At 37.7% G+C, this 17,409-nt stretch overlaps 1 protein-coding gene across 5 annotated transcripts in view; it reads right to left on the reverse strand.

The window, feature by feature from the left end:
- Positions 1 to 17,409, reverse strand: part of RNF144B (ring finger protein 144B) — a 168,719-nt gene that overhangs the window by 21,526 nt on the left and 129,784 nt on the right. For all 5 annotated transcript variants that reach the window (XM_074335176.2, XM_019734276.3, XM_074335175.2 and 2 more), the window contains 2 exons: positions 14,028 to 14,132; positions 4,138 to 4,198 (listed from right to left, as the gene is read on the reverse strand). In XM_074335176.2, the coding sequence (XP_074191277.1) occupies positions 4,138 to 4,198; positions 14,028 to 14,132 (166 nt within the window). The remainder of the gene's footprint in view (positions 1 to 4,137; positions 4,199 to 14,027; positions 14,133 to 17,409) is intronic.

The following is a 17,409-nucleotide window of genomic DNA, read 5'->3' on the forward strand; positions in this document are numbered from 1 at the left end:
ACTTAAATTTACTCTTACTCAGAATGTCCATTTTCTAGTAATAACTATTTGTAATGGGTAATAATGAAGAATTACATGACTGTAAATTGCCTTCCAAAATCACCTAAGATCAAATGTTTGAGTCCCAGTTTTCTTTTCTATAAAATGAGGGAATTGAATGAAATGGTCACCAGATTTAACATACTTCCAAACTTTACCATAGTAAACGATATCTAATTAAATTACAGAGTTTTACAGTTTGGTAGTTCCAAAAACTGAACATAGAGGGGGCAGCCGATTAGCTCAGTTGGTTACAGCGCGGTGCTCTTGTTAAGGTCGCCTGTTCGATCCCCACATGGGTCACTGTGAGCTGGGCCCTCCACAACTAGATGGAAACAACTACTTGACTTGGAGCTGATGGGTCCTGGAAAAACACACTTAAAATAAATAAAAAATAAATAAACAAACAAACCGAATATAGAATTACCATATGACCCAGCAATTTCTCTCCTAGCTATATACCCAAATGAATTGAAAGAGGGGCCTCAAACAGATACTTGTACCCCAATATTCAGTGTAGCATTATTCACAATAGTCAAAACGTAGACATAACCAAAGCATCCATCAACAGATGAACGGATAAACAAAATGTGGTATATACATACAATGGAATGTTATTCAGCCATAAAACAAAATGAAGTTTTGGTACAAGCTATGACATAGATGAACCTTCAAAACATTATATTAAGTGAAATAAGCCAGGAAAATATTGTATGATTCTTATATGAAATATGTAGACTAGGCAAATTCATAGGGACAGAAAGTAGATTAGAAGTTACCAGAGGCTTGGAGAAGAGGGGAATGAGAAGTTATTATTTAATGGTTACAGAGTTGCTGCTTGGGGTAATAAAAGTTTTGGAAATAGATGGTGGTGATGGTTGTACAAACACTGTGAATGTTCTTAACGTCACTGAATTACACACCTAAAATGGGTGAAACGGTAAATTTTACATTATATATATAGTACCCCAATACAAAATTATAGAATTTAAACATTTTTATAGATGAGGAAGCTTAGACACAGTCTATGTGATCCTAGGCAAGTCTCAGCCTCTCCAATTTTCAATTTCTTTATCCACTAAATAAAATAACAAAATCAATTGTCAATTCATGGGAATCTCTTGTGGGCATCTCCCCAGAACTTGTAAAAAAAAATAATTCCATGTATGAATGATACTATGTGATCAACTTATAATGAATGTATCACAGCAGAGATATGCAAGATCACCTATAAAAAACAGACTGGCTTCAAAACCTGCCCAACTTGATTATAACCAGGCCAAATATATTATCACATTTAATGAAGAAATAAGCCAATCCACAAGTAGGGTTGAACACTACAAGAACATCAAAAGTCCCAGTCACAAAGCAAAGTTATGGTGACCTCTATCCAAGCCCTACTTGGGGAAGAGTGAGAGTCTTGGACAATGACTTTCCATGTGTACCTTGTTTATGGCAAGGCTATTGCTATTGCAAAGGTGGATGCGGCCCTGAAATGCATATTACTAAGTGAAAGAAGCCAATATGAGAAAGCCACATACTGTATGATTCCAACTCGAAGACATCCTGAAAAAGACACAACTATGGAGACATGAAAAAAATCATTGCTTGCGAGGGGTTGGGGAGGGAGGAAGGGATGAACAGACAGAGCACAGAGGAATTTTAGGGCAGTAAACTACTCTGTATGACACTATAATGGTGTATACATATCGTTATAAATTTGCCCAAACTCAAAGAATGTAACACACACACACACACACACACACACACACACACACACACACACGATGGATATGGTCAAATAACTTCAAACATCCTAATCCTGCTGACAAAAAGACACTAACAATATTTATTTCAATATGAGGATATTTCCTAGAGAATGTTATGATTATCTAATCTTAGGAAAAAGGATATAGGAGAGGACTGCTGAGTATACTTTAGTGTAAAAGGTGCTACTCTGAAGTTATTAGCATTTTTATTACCAACAACTTAATATTTTGAACACTAAGACACAGAAAGCACTCATAGAACTATCGTACATGTATTAATTCACTTAATTCTCATTCCAAACCCACGGTGTAGGGATTGTCATTATCCCCATTTTACAGGTGAGGAAACTGAAGTACAGAAACTATGTAACTTGCCCAAGGCCATACGGTTAGTAAGCTGCAGAGCCCGCATTCCCACCCAGGCTCTTAGCCACCACTTTTTAAAATAAACTGAAACTTGTTATTTATCAATGACAACCAACCTACGGAAAGTTTTAATTCCTAGAACTATTAGAATTGGTGTAATTACAAAAAGGCATTTTAGCTAATAAGTATGTCCCTTAATGTAAACAAGAGGAATAAGGCCTAACAGATAGGGCAGCGGGGTGGGGTGGGTATGCAGGAGGTTGGTGGAGAGGTACATATGGGGCAAGGGAGTGCCATAAACAGGCTGAGCCCTGGTTACTGAGGCGAACTAGTGAGCTAACAGGTCTCACCATTTCCAACCTAACTCCTTGGACTTTCTCCAGTCAAGAGGCCCAAAATCATGGCACTCGTTACCAGCCACATCCATCCATGAGTGAATACTTAAAATGTCTCTGTTCCAATAGTCATTTATTTTTATAATGGAGGACATTAGAATAAAGTGGGAGAATGGCAGGGCAGATGTTTGACACCATTCTCATCTGCAGCTATCACATCCAACAAATCAGCCTCTGATGTTAAATGCTCAATCTAATCATCCCAAGTAGATGGATTAGGGCCAATACAAACTACCCATCATTAATTTCTCTAGTTAGCTCAGAATCTACACAGGACAGATGCATCAGGCTATATCTTCATCCATTAAACTTAAAATTCATCTGACTCTGCTGGTTCTGATACTGTGTTTGACAACATTCTATTTCCTAGCGTCCTATCTGCATCTTCCTATAGAGCAAAAATGGAATTCAAGCAATCTAGCCCAAGAATTTTTAAGTGAATTTCACTAAATATATCAGTCTTATAAATTTAGTTAAATGACCTACCCATGAGAAATGAATGACTCTGCTTTTGTCTTGCTGAAAAAAATAAGCGTAGGAGACTAAACCAGATCTTGGTTCTACATAGTGAATGCCATCTTGTGACTCCCCCGCAAGTATTCCTACCCTTACTCCCTTCATGCTCTACATGGTTTTCTTTCTTTTTTCATGTAAGACTTATATGTCAGGATAGTTGCAAAAATTAAATGAGATAAAGGTAATTGTGTTTATCAAACCTACTGGCACAAGATAAATAAATGTACATTTTTTCCCCTATCCTCATCTCTGGACTTTTTACGAATCCAGATTAAAAAGTTTGCAATCAAAAACTGTATGTTTATTTTATATACTCAATGAGACTACACTGGTCCAAAGAGTTCTAAAGGGAAACAATTCTCTAGTTCTCAGATATGGAAAAACAGACCATTTAGTTCAAGAACATATTAGGGTGTGACGGGAGGAAAAGGGCAACTAAAAAAGATCTATGAGAAGCCAAAAGGAGTAAAAAAACAAAATAATTCCTACAGATAAAAAGGCAGTATAAATGGAAAAGCTATATTAATTACCCCAAGCCCAAAGACAGGACGAAAATTAGTCCAGCACATTGTAAATTACCTTAGAATGATACACTCAGCCATCACTATAATTACAAATGTAGTACCAAAAGAACAAATGGTAAATATTATAAGGAGCAGTAAAAATGTTTGGGCGGATTAATGTTTTGAAGTGATCTTCGTGAGTAGGAAAATTGTCAGTAAAACCAATTTTGAGGTCACTTTCCTTTGTAGTAATAGTACTGTTACTGTGAAACTAGCCAACTTTTGCAGAACCTCTCTCACGTGAGCCAAAGTAAAAATACAAAACAAACAATATAAGGAAAGCTCTATTTCCTGCTAGTCTGTATTTTTTCTGGCTGTGGCCAGAGAGAGTTGAAATTTTATGTTGCAATTACAGTTTTCCTCTTTCGGAGTGCCTGATGGCTTTGTTGACAGCCCACAGTGGCCTTCATCTTCCATGCAAATTAGTGTAAAGATGACACATGTAAAATCACATTCATCATCAGGATAAAAAGAGGACTGCATACATACCTCGTTCAAATTTCAACCGCTGATAAAGTTGAAATTGATCCACAGGTACCAAACAGGCAATCTGAAAACAAAGACAATAGAAAGATGAGCTTTCAGTCATCGGAGCCCTGAGCTACCAGCCTTTTATGATCTCTCCTTCTTGTTTCACTTATTGTATATTCTCTACACAATTTGTTTGCAAACTTCTTTTTCTCTACATGGAACACAGCACCAATCCCCAAGTCATCCCCAATCCTCTGTCATGGATAGGAGTCGCTCAAGGCACCAGTTACAGAACTCACTGACCATCTTCCATTCTTTGATCAGTGGCTACTAAGACCAGACAAAGAAATTTTTGGATTTCCTAAATTATTTGTGTGCATATAGAAAAGATGCTCTTTTTCTCGCTAGATTCATTTAAGACATTTTTAAAGGGTTATAGTTTGAGCTTTAGGGCTCTTAAAAATTAAGGTCAAGTTAGCTAATGCCTCAGAAATGATAAAAACTTCATTTGTCACCTAGGGAACAGCACCTTCTAAGCAATACAAAAATCATTTCTTCTGACAAAAATCACTTCGTGGGGCCCTTGGTTATCATGCGTTGCCAAACATGCCCTAGTAGAAAAGAAGTGCCTAAGACATTCCTTGTGGCTAGATTCCCATTTCCAGCTCAGATGTAAATGGGAACCAAAGATTTCCTAGTAAACAGCAATGATTCGTATCTAACCAAATGACACTTTAACCATTTTTAAATTGCATTTCACAGTCAGATGCAGGCAAAACTAACTGCTCTTAAACTGGCATTCTAAAAATAATAATTCCATTGACGTCAACATGCAAGTACATTCACATTGCTTAAAAGATTTATAACTGAGAAAAATCAAAGGATTTGATAGTAGGTTTCCAGACATTCAGCAAGTTGATACAGGACACAGTCTTAGCCTTGGCAAATCTGACTCTAAGGCATGACATATTTTTTGGTATACATATGTCTCGATGGAAGTTCTTGTAACTAAAGGAAGTCTGCTTTGAGAAAACCGAAGTGAAAAAATGAGGCAGTTAAAATGACACTAAACAAATATAATACATTTTGAAAGGTATTCAACATCTAATCCTCCCCCTCATACACACTCAAAAAAATCAATTTGTTTATTTTGCAAATGAATTAAACTAAGTTAGCTAAAATACATGAAGAGCAATAAAACAGGCAAGTTCCATCTTCTCCATTTCAAGTAAAGTGTGGTAAAACAAATTTAATTATAATATTTTTCTCCAGCTGGGAGAATAATGTTCTGGCACCTTAAAAAAATGCTCATTAGCAATTACTATAAAAAATATGGTTAATTTCGTTATGTGTATTTTACCGTAATTTTTTAAAAGTATGGTTAGACTTTTATTATAGTGAAAGCCACTTTTGTTTCATCTGTTATAATACTACCTGGACAGGTTCCCTAAAAGACAAAGGTGTCTCAAATAAAATGCAGAGTTGGAGACAGAAGGTGCAGGCAAGTGAAAGCGTGGGAGGCAATCAGGAATCAGAGTTCAGCTCCTGACCTAGACATTGCTTCATTTTAGGTGGAAGACAAATAATCTAATACTACTTCAACTTTTGGGCCAAGGTGACTTGGGGGATGATACTATCTGGGCCGAGAGACCTTAGTGATAGTATATAAGTCTATTTTTAACACCCCCCCCAAAAAAAAAAAAATCGATCGGAGGTTTTCAATTCTATGGGACACTTCTGTACTCTACTTGACACCATCTAAAATTGTTTCTGGACTGATGAAGAATTTCTTCAAACCCCTCAAAATCAACCCCTACAAATTCTGATGATTTTCAATGACAAGCTGAGTCGAATACAGTTTATAAAAGTCAAAACAAACAGGAGATAAAATATTTTAGACACAGATGAAATGCTAATAAGAAAAAAATGACAGAAATTAATGCAATAAAAAGTCAATAACAGTAGAGGTGGATGTTTAAGGTTACACATAAATTTCATCAGAGGACACATTACTGCCAACGGGGAGGTCAGAGGTCTCCAATTTTTTTCTCTTTCACTCTATTTTGAATCTCCTATTTCTTATTATTTTTTAGGTCGAATGTTTATATGGAATTAAGGCTTACTAAGGTAAATTAATTTTTCTATTGAAATGTGTGACCAAAAAAAATTAGTTCTATCATTCCTCACTCTGTTTGATACTTTTGAAATAAAGATAATTCCCCAAACACACCATTCTTTTCCCCATCCCCACCACTTAGACTTGCATCTTCTCCACGGACCCACTGACAGTCTACTATGGGTAAAGCACTAGCTGGAAACCTAGGGATACAAAAGAGGAAGGAGAACAGAAACTGCCCTCAAGGGACTTAAATTACTCCTGAGACAATAAACATCACAAATTTTTAAAAAGATCTACTCCTTGATCTTATCATTTGTTGGATTTCACAGATTAGAGCAATTTGCCACAATGTTTCTATCTCACTTTTGGCTTTAGATGAGAGAAAGCTGGATCAGATTTTTTAAAAAAGAAAAAAAAAAAGATCCAAAGTATAACTAATTCCCGGTTCCATTGTCATTTGGAACTAAGTCCTTATTGCTCAAGGTCTTTTAAAATTATAAAATTGGGATGTTTTAGGATGATTATTGAAGGCTCAATCAGGTCACAGGTTAAAGGGCTACGCCTTTTTTAAAAACATTGAAAAAAAAAACAACGACTCACAAGGACTCTAAAATTGATTGTGAAACTGAAAATCCTAGAGAATAAGAGATTGTAAGAGCTGTCTTGTGGTATGCAATTATCCTCTTCCTGCCAACAGAGAAATTCCAAATCATTCAAAATCATACCAGGACATTCCTTTTTAACTTTTTTATTTTGAAATAATTTTAGACCTACAAAAAGTTGCAAAAATTGTACACAGTTCCTAAATCCCATCCCCCCAATGTCTCCTAATATTAACACCTTACATAACCATAGTTAATAATTAAAATAATGAAATTTTCATTGATACAAAATAATTACTCTGCAGGCCTTATTCAGATTTCACAAATTGCCCCACAATGTTGTTGTTTTTTCAGTCCAAGATCCAGCTGAGACTACCACCCTGCATTCAGTTCCCAGGTCTCCTTAGCCTTCTCGAATCTGGGGCAGTTCCTCAGTCCATGTTTGCCTTTCATGGCCTTGACATGTTTGAAGAGTCCAGGCCAGTTATTTTGTACAATGTTCTCCAATCTGGGTTTGTCTGATGTTTCCTCATGATTAGGTTAAGACTGTGCATTTTTGGCAAGAAGATCACAGAAGTAATATTGTGTGATCGGGAGGTACATGAGGGCAACCTGTCTCGTCACTGGTGCTGTTAACTTTCTAACTTGGTTAAGGTGGTATCTGCCAGGATGCTCCACCCTTTGCAATCAACGAGTATCCTGTAGGGAGATATTTGGAGATTCTGCAAATATCCTGTTTTTCATCATACCTTTGCCCGCTACTTTTTGTGTCTATCGATAATTCTTGCCTACGATAAATATTACTGTGTTATTAGCTTAATGATGATTTTCTATATCCATCACTCATTCTGTATGTGTTCATTAGACTTCTACTGTATGGAAGAACTGTGCCTTCTCCCCCATTTATTTATTTAGGTCAGTATGGACTACTGATATTTACTTTACTCCGTGGTTTCTAATCCAAATCCATATTCAAGCAGTAGAACCAAATCCATATTCAAGCAGTAGAAACAAAGATATATATCTTCTCAATGATCAAAAGACTACTTCCCTCAGTTCAACTACTAAAAAAAATACTTAACCTGATTTAAAGTTGTTTTTTGCTATTTCTCCTTTGAAATTTGGCTAATCTACCTGTTAAACAAAAATTTCTCTCATCCTATCCAAGTATGGAAGAGTTTTCCTCATTATCATTCTAGAAATTCTTTCCAAAAAGAAAAAAAAAAATTAATTCAACGAGAAAATAAATTCAGTTTCATTTTAATAGAACAAAAGCAATAATATCAGAACAATAACAATGAAAAGTTACTAACTACTGATAATCACCATCTTTTTTTTTTTCTGGTAAAAATAAACCTGGGGATACTTATTAGAACCCAGTTCCTACTCTGCTGAAAGTCTTCACTTTCCATTCCATTCCTCCTATAGCAGAGCCTAACCAGGGAAGTTAGAATATACCTACATGTGGGAGGGGCTGGAGCTGTTATACCTAACAGTGAATTGGATACATCCACAAGTGAGAAGAAATCAAAAGTGAGGCATACCCTGTTTACCATTATCTACTATGACCATAATATCTGAGCAGACCTCACCACTGACATTGAAACTATTCCTAGAAAAATCAAAGATAAAAAGGGTGTAAACAGGGGAGCCTGCTTGCTAGAGAAGCATTTATGCTGAAAGTGGCATGTGTTCCCACAAGAAATATTGATTAATACAACATATAGTCTTTTAGTTAGGAAAACGAAATGGTTAAATCATAGAAAGAAGCTAGGGATCGGCTTCATGTAAGTACTGCCCCTCAAAGTCTAGAAAGCCAGCACAGAAGACAAGGGTGCGGGAGCAGGGAGAGTGGTGAGAAAACCCAGACTTCACTTGGTTTGGCCCTTTAAATCATACCTCTGCTACAGTTGATTTTAAAAATTAAAGGACAAGGCTGAACATGAAATACAACAGGCCAGTATATCTGGAGATGGAACTAACTCCTAGTAGATCAAGTACAGCATGTCAAGGTTTTGGCAAATCTTGAGCTGCTATGACTTGCAAAACTACTGGCAAGAGAAACAGTTCTAGTCTCATGGGTTAAGTGTCCAATCACATTAATACAGAAACTAAGAATGTTTCCTATCTCAACCCAGAAAATAAGAACTGTATTTCCTAACAGAAAAGAAAACAAAAAAAACTGGCACATTCACTTAAGTGTAATAAACCAAACTCATCTCCTTACTTACAAACTACACAGCAAATCCTGGTTGAAGAAACAAGAAAGCATCATTATGTTAGAGTCAGATGGCAGGGTCCACTGGGGAAGCAAAGGGTAGGGCTGACTAGAATTCCAGGGTCAGGAATCTTTTTCACAGTTGCCTGCAGAGGGCTGCTTTTGCTATCTATCCCCTTTTCACCTGTTCTGCAGATGCTTCATTTCCATCTTCCCACATCACCCCCTGCCTTTTCTCCCTCTGCTCATCTAGGGTGAAAGGGATATGCCTGTGTGCACATCCAGGTGACACGTTCAAACCACTGCTGCTCAGTTTTCTTCCACTTGCTTCCAGTTAAAGGAGAAACTAAAAAATATTATTCTCCACTTATATGCAGTTTTAAAACAAAGTTTTTAAAACGTTCTAAAACACAATTCAGCTGAGAATCTCAAAGCTATCTATTCACTCTGGCATAAAAGATTCCTTTGTCCTTCGCCCTTCCAAAGTTTTACTCTTCTCCAGCCAACATAAATTGCAACCAATGGTTATTATTACCGACAGACTCAACCCGTTCTCATTCAGATCCTGAAACCCCAGTTACAGAAATATGGCCCCTTGCCTGGGCATCCTCACCTTTCCTGGGCCCCAGCTTCACACTGTGATCAATGGGAAGAGGGTTAAGAGGTGGCAAGTGGAAAAGAGGCAATGCTGAAGGGTGATTGGCAGGAACACAGGGAGCTCTATAATCCCAGCAGCCTTTACCAAAGCCATCTTCAAAGAAAGGAGTAAAAACTGTTTCTTTTGCAAATGCAGTTTCAAATTCCCTAGCACTGCACTCCCACCCTCCACCATCCCTCTGTCCTAGTCCTCCAGAGTGCCCTACACTAATCCCTTCCTAGAATTCTGGACCCCATTCTCAGCAAGAGCAGCTGCAGCCATCCTTGTCTGGTGCACACTGTGGCACTAGCAGTAAAAGGCAGGCTTGTCACTTCAGTGCTCCAGGGCTTAGAAGGAGGATTGGTGGGTGACAAGCTGTTCCCTGCCTTCCACTGACAGCAGGAAGAAGTTCAATTTCTCAGGCGATGTCATGGTAGGTACAACTTAAGTGGGTTGTGCGCTCACCACTCAAATTTTACATGGTCCAGACCAATGGTTCAGGCTCTCCCAGTAAGTGATGATATGCTACTAGGTTGATGCAAAAGTAATTGTGGCTTAAAAGGTTAAAAATAATTGCAAAAACCGCAGTTACTTTTGCACCAACCTAATACTTCCTAACACTGTAAAGGAACTTCTTCAAGTTATCACCTTTTCAACAAGGCTACTGACTTCCAGGAAAGGCCTTGCCTAAACTCATGCTATCAGAACAATCTGTCCTGCCTTTCTTAATTCCATGTTGGGCAAGATGCCTGAATCAAGTACATTAGAAAATCCCTGAACCAAAGCTGAAAGTACCAGATGACAAAAGGAAGGAAAGTTTTATTTTTCCCTGGCTCCCGGTGGAGCATCTCTAGCCACAAGTCCTCCAGAGGCTCTGCCTCCCACCAGCTTCCATGACATTGAAGGGGAAGCTGCCTTTCCTACTGTTTCCTGCGTAAGCAAACAGCACTTGAACTGGCCATTAAATGCTTTGCTGATGATGCTAAGCCTGATAAATAAGACGCAGCGCCCCAGCTGAGCCAATTTGGAAGTATTAAGAAGGCGGGCAGGACCTAACGCCTGCAGGAGGCAGACAGATGGAGCACAGCCAACTGTGTGAACTAGACCCACACGCAAGGAAGCACACAGAGGAAAGAGCTTCAGTGCCCAGTGTTCTTTGGAGAGAAGAAATGTTATACTTATATGCATTTTATAAGACAATGAATGATGAAGAACCATATCTTGTAATAGAAATAGCAGCAGGACAAAGGGAACTTGAGCCTTAACCAGAATTATTTTTAACAAGTATATTTACATGTTACCTATATAATTTTTTTTAAAGGCGGAAAAAGTAGCCATGGAGATAGAATCCAGCCAAGCATAACGTGGGTAAGCCCCATTGTCATATACTCAAGTGATATTTTGATTAAGAGCTATGTATTATAATAACTATATATGAGGAAACCTTGATGCAAAGCAAGGCAGAAAGGAAGGTGGTACAACTGAAGTTCATGTGTGTATGGTATTTGCTTTGAAAGGAGTTCCATATAAATTCATGAAGCTGCCAATATTCCAATATGGTCGTCTATTCATTTCTCAGTTCAAAATGAGAGATAATCACCACCACCACCACTACCATGTATTTTTATTCTGGAAAAAAAAAATCTTGGCAAGTTTGTTGAAAACATGATTACTGTACATTCCTGCCCATCTTCAGTCAGGCTCTTAGCAAGACCAATAAGTAAAGAAAGGTCCGTTAATGCCCTGGAGTGTCTTCTTCTTACTCATCTAATGGGAAGCAGACTTCGGAAAATTTAATAAATAACATAGTTTCATTTGGAATATGTTTTTGTTCTGTTTTTTCAAATTCCCTTTTGTAATTTTTAAGAGCTATCCTGTGTTTGTTTGGTTTTAATACAGCCTAAAAAGTAAAATTGTTTTTAGAGTAAAACTGGGTAAATGGAATCAGAACTAGGAAGGCGTGAATGAGAATGGATACAATGGGAAAAGGGTGATGATTAAAAAGGAGACAAGAATTATGGGGGGATATGAAAAGAAAATGTCTCTAAGAAAAGCAGAGAAATGAAACTCTGTTCTAGAGGACTGTGAGACAAACGGTAGCCTTTCTTCACTGACTTGTCTGAACACATTTGCGCTAACATTTGATGTCCAAGGTGTCAGCGGCTAATGGTCACTGAAAGGTCTAGAACAACACTATGCAATTGAACTTTCTGCTATGATGAACATGTCCTATACTGGGCTGTCCAATCTGGTAGCCACTAGCTGCATGCAGCTACTGCACATTTGAAATGGGATTAGTGCCACCAAAGAAATGCATTTTTTTTTCCTATTAAATTTTAATTAGTATCATTGTAAATAGCCACACGTAGTTAGTAGCTACCGGATCGGACACCACAAGCCTAGAATGCAGGACTGTGATTAGTTTCAAAGGCTTGTTGTGAAACTTCACCAAACTGTTCATTTATGTTTATTAGCTTTTGCATACAGGAATTAAGTAAGACTTCATCTGAGACACAGCTCCTGTTGCCTGCTCCATCTCACGCTTTCCACTTTTATGATTACCCTGTTCCCCGAAAGTAAGACCTAGCCAGACCATCAGCTCTAATGCGCCTTTTGGAGCAAAAATTAATATAAGACCGGGTATTATATTATATTATATTATATTATATTATATTATGTAAGACCTGGCCTTATATTAATTTTTGCTCCAAAAGATGCATTAGAGCTTATGGTCCTATTAGGTCTTATTTTCAGGGAAACATGGTATCTGACTCCTTATCAGTTCAACATGTCTGTGCTCGATCAGAAGCACTAGGAGGATAGCACTAGGCTTGTCATATTCAGCTCTCCATGCTGGCCTGCAACAGGGCCCAGCAGACTATGCACTTTTGTTCAGTCTCATGTCTGATCATCAGAGAAGCAAGTCAAAGAAAGCATCTTTCTTAGAAGGATTAAGCATAGAAAGATGTCCCTGCATACCTGAGCCTCATTTTAAAAATGATTTCTGGGTTGCACAAACCAATAAGATTCTTGGTAACTAATCTAATCTTTCCCCACTTTAATTCCCTTCTGCCCATGACTCACAAAAATAAGCAATATCACTCATCACAGGCTTTACATATTCAAAACTACATTTTTATCAAAAAACCCATTATTTCATGATTTTCCTAAAATGAATCACTTCTAAACCATTATGTATTCCTTTGATTCTTCCCCAAAAAAACCCACCTAAAGCTCATTTGTACCACTTAGCTGATATTCCGTAAGCTGAACACAGGACACCCAGAGGCCAGTAGGTCAGAAATGGTCTATAACATCTGACTGGCTTACAAAGCAAAAAATGTATATGTAAAAGCATATATATTTGTAACAAAACATGCATATATACATACACAGGCACACATACACACACACATACATATGCACACATATATATATCTCCACACACACACTACTGAGCTTCAAGTCCTTTATCCTACTCTTAAAGCGATATAGTTATGGTGGTCAAAAAGGATTAGATTCTAGCTCTTCTGCTTTTTTAGATATGCACTTTTGGGAAATTAATTAAACGCTCTAGGCTTCAGTTTTACAAGTTCATTGAAAGGATTAGATACTACACTGGCTCGGAAAGCAATTGGAAGAGTGCCTGATGCACAGCAGGGGTGATGTGTTTGCTGAATGAAGAACTTATTTCATCTGTTTCTTGAAACCTCTTTGAGACTCTTACCAAGCCCCTAAGAATGGACAAGAGTTGGTTATATTCTGATTTAAAGTGAGCAGGATCTAAAGATTAAAAACAGAATTAAGGACAAGCTACTGATTGGGGATTGAAGAAACAAAGGAAAGAGATATATCATAGTCTTACGAAAATGAAAGAACTCACTCAAAAAGGGCATTTCTGATGCCTGATAAAGACTAAATGAAAGGCTTTTTCTGCCTTTGGAAATAGTTCAACTCCGACTACCTTCATAGAATCAAATGTATAGTTTATTAGTCCATACCTGTGACTAATCTGTCATCTGTTTATCTTTCGCGTATTAAAGATCACAAGACCACTCACTTTTCAGCTTCCAAACCTCACATTTGATAAATTTGATTTCTACGCCTTTGCTTATTCTAGAGCTTCTTCAACATTCAGATAGCATTTATAATCAGAACGGAGGGAATAACAGCTTTAATTATAGAGAATCCAAAGGTATGTAGCTATAAAGTACTCCTTTAAGACATTAACCTCTGTCTTTTGTTTCTTGACTCCCTGGGAAGGAAGTACATCAGAGTCAAGATCCTAGGAAACAATGTCAACAGGAAAGAGGGGAAGGCACTCATCCATACCTCAGCTTCCTGCAGCGTACCATGGTTTAGGCACACCATGTCAGGACAAGTGATGGGAGACCCACATCCTTCTCGGATTGCCAGCTGCATATACTGTTTCAGGCACTAGAAGAAGAAAAAAGACAATTACTCACCACATTACAGTAGGGCAAAGCTTACAACACTACCACTGCCTCTTCTTCTTCACTGGGCAGTCGTGGGGCTCTTGCACTCGGGGAAATATAAGTTATCACATGTGTGGATACTAAGAGCCATCACTGAGGAAAGAATGCAGAGACAGGCAATTAATTATGCATGACTTCATCCTAAGAATATTGAGTTCATTCAAAGCAACAAGTGAAATTCCTGTATGCTCACACATTTTATCCATTATACATTGGGAAAAAGAGAAACACTGTTACATTAATGGCTAAAGTCTTCTTTTTACTTTTCTTTTCTTTAAACTTATGTGACTGCCTAATTTCATTTTTATCTAGTGGTCCTCCCCCTCAAAGTTTGCCCCAAAGTAGAACCGTGAACCTCGTGCTCAGCTAGCAAAACAAAATCAAAATGAGAGTAAGGCACTGACTTATCCAGGAACACCCGTAACAGCAAATATACCTGGAAAAGATAATTTCAAAGACAATTTGGGAGAATGAGACTTTCCCAAAATTATGGGCCTTGGTAGATGCTATGATGAGTAGAACCTGGGGAAAGGAAAAATTAGATAGAAAAAAAGAAACCCAGAGAGACGAGGGAGAACACTGAGGACAAACTTGATCCACTCATTGCCTGTTGCACCTGGATCTTGGGCAGGGTGTGGAGGTACGAGTCAGAATGAGAAAGCTGGAGACAGAACTGATATTACGGAGACCTCTAACACCTCCCTTCTCCCTCCCAACCCATCCCCACATGCTCATAGGAAACTGAACGCTGTAGTTCCAGAAGATAAAACTCTTCAGATATCCGAAAGTTGGCTCCTCAATTTCTACCAGCTTGCTCCTAATTGGTCAGCTCTTTTCTATAGGCATGATGAAAAAAATCAACCTCAAATGTTTTTGAGAAGGACAGTCCCAAAATCCATAAGCTAGTCCATGAAATAATGACTCTCACAAAGTGATCATTATTTATAATTGGGTTCAGATCTTTCAGATTTATACATTTATGTATCAACCTGCTACACTAAAAGTACTGCCAAAGCACCAACCTTTTATAAAACCTTAACTATTAAATAAATTCTACGGTCAGACTACTGATGACATAATTTTGAAATCTATTCCTTTCATTGATCATCTTTATTCATTTTCCCCATATGAAAATAAAAATAATATCACAATTGTATTATTTCAAAAAAACTAATCATGTATTTCTCTGATTGAAATTACTGTTACAATATACTAATGAATCAACGACTAGGGCAAACCATTTAAACCAGATTTGTATCTCTTCAAGTACTTAATAATTCCCTTCTCCAAGGAGTCCATTTTTTTTCTATGATGTTCATCACGATAAAAACAAAACTAGAAAATAACCTAAATATCCAAAGTAGAAGAACATGTAAATAAATTATGCTAAATTCGTGTAATGGAATGCTGAAGAATCATGAAAAATATTTTCAAATGATGTTTAAAGACATGAGAAAGTGCTCATGATTTAGTATGAATTGGGGCATAAAAGATACCTGGAAGCAGGGGTCTCCTTAAGTCACTCTTCCCCTACAGTTGACTGCAATATAGATACTATATTTTAACTTTAACTTTCTTGTTCAAGACAAGAGTGAACAATCACTTTTGCTAGGAGTTACTGTGGCAAACATGGTCTTCAGTGCTAAGAAAAGTGGTAAACTGGAGAGAGCAGCAGCAAGGAAATATGGCGAAGAATTCAATGGGCAGGCAAACCTCAAGAGAAACGGCAAGGTGGTTCACAAAAAGGAGTGTCCTACCAAGGGATAAATGAATAAATGATGGGAAGACTTGTCCACCCCACTCTGCTCCTGAGAACCTCTCAGCCTTCCATCTGCCACACAGACTCCAGTGCTACTGCCTCGGTCACCACAGCTGCTACTTGAAATTTAAGTAGAAAGACTCTGCAAATGTATGGTCTCTAGGCTCAAGGGGAAGGTATCTGAGGAAAACAAAGTGAACAGTGCTATGTATGACGTCAGTCAAATCCTAATATCTGGGCTCTAGCCCCAGCACCACTGTCAGGAGACAATGGTAACATTACTTAAACTAAGACCCAGACTTGCTTCCCTTAATTTTTAAAATGGGGACAATAATAGCTGTATGGTTACCTCACAGGGTTTAAAACATTCACACACACAAACACAGACCTGAAAGTTTATATATGGATGCCCTTTGAAAATCTACCAGTTGCTGAATATCTGGTCATATTTCTACTCTCCTTCACCTGGTGGTCTTAGACTTTCTATCAAAAACTTTGAAGGGAAATGTTAATCCTTTGACCTTCTCAGATTATCCTTTTTCCACTCCCTGCAGGGGACCAGTTAAGCCACCGATGGTAGAGAAGTTCCAAACAGAACAAATATTTGTGAGAGAACATCCCACATACCTCTATTCAGGCTTCTCCTTAGAATTTTTTGGCTCTATAGAAAAAGCTTAGGGTTAAATAGGGACTAAAACGACTATGTGAGTCTTTATAGGCACGCACACACACGCACGCGTGCACACACACACACACACACACACACACATCATTTCCACTTATATTACAAATTTGAAAAGTTGAAATCTAAGCTTTCCCAAGAGTTTAGATTGGATGTTCCATTTACTAATGTCATGTTTGGAGGTACACTGCACCCACAATACATAAATGCAATGAATTTTTAAACTTCCCACAAGTACTCTCCTGGCCACAATATTACGTGATCCATGATTTTAGGAGAGGAGTTAGAGCTGTGTACACCAACTACAGGGTGTAAGCATATATAACCTATGTACCCTTGTTTTAAATTCTAAGAAACACTGGTTCAAGAAAGAGATTTATCAAAGCAGGCACATGACTTTCCATCACTAGGGGCCTGCATGTCTATTCAAAGGCAAAGAAGGAAAACAACCAGCTCTAGTTACTTCTTCTTACTGAATTTTCAAGTACCTTAGGTTCATAATATGTCTTCATTTAGCTTTCACTAAAAATGTAATCCTGAACTCTCCTGCTCTTCTTCAAAAACCTCTGGCTAAAGCACAAAAGAACTGAAAACATCCACATGAATCCCCAGGCATGTTACATGAACCAAACGTAAGTAAATGGTTAACAATTCTGGCAGAAATTGGAATCCAGCTTGTAAATAAAGACAGAGAAACACAGAAAGAGAAAAAAACAACCATCATTTAGTCACATCGGAAAAAGATTACATTCCAATAAACAATAGCATTAAACAGAT

The sequence above is a fragment of the Rhinolophus sinicus genome, chromosome 14, assembly GCF_057876585.1.
Source record: "Rhinolophus sinicus isolate RSI-liver-muscle chromosome 14, RSI-T2T, whole genome shotgun sequence".
Classification (NCBI taxonomy): Eukaryota; Metazoa; Chordata; class Mammalia; order Chiroptera; family Rhinolophidae; genus Rhinolophus; species Rhinolophus sinicus.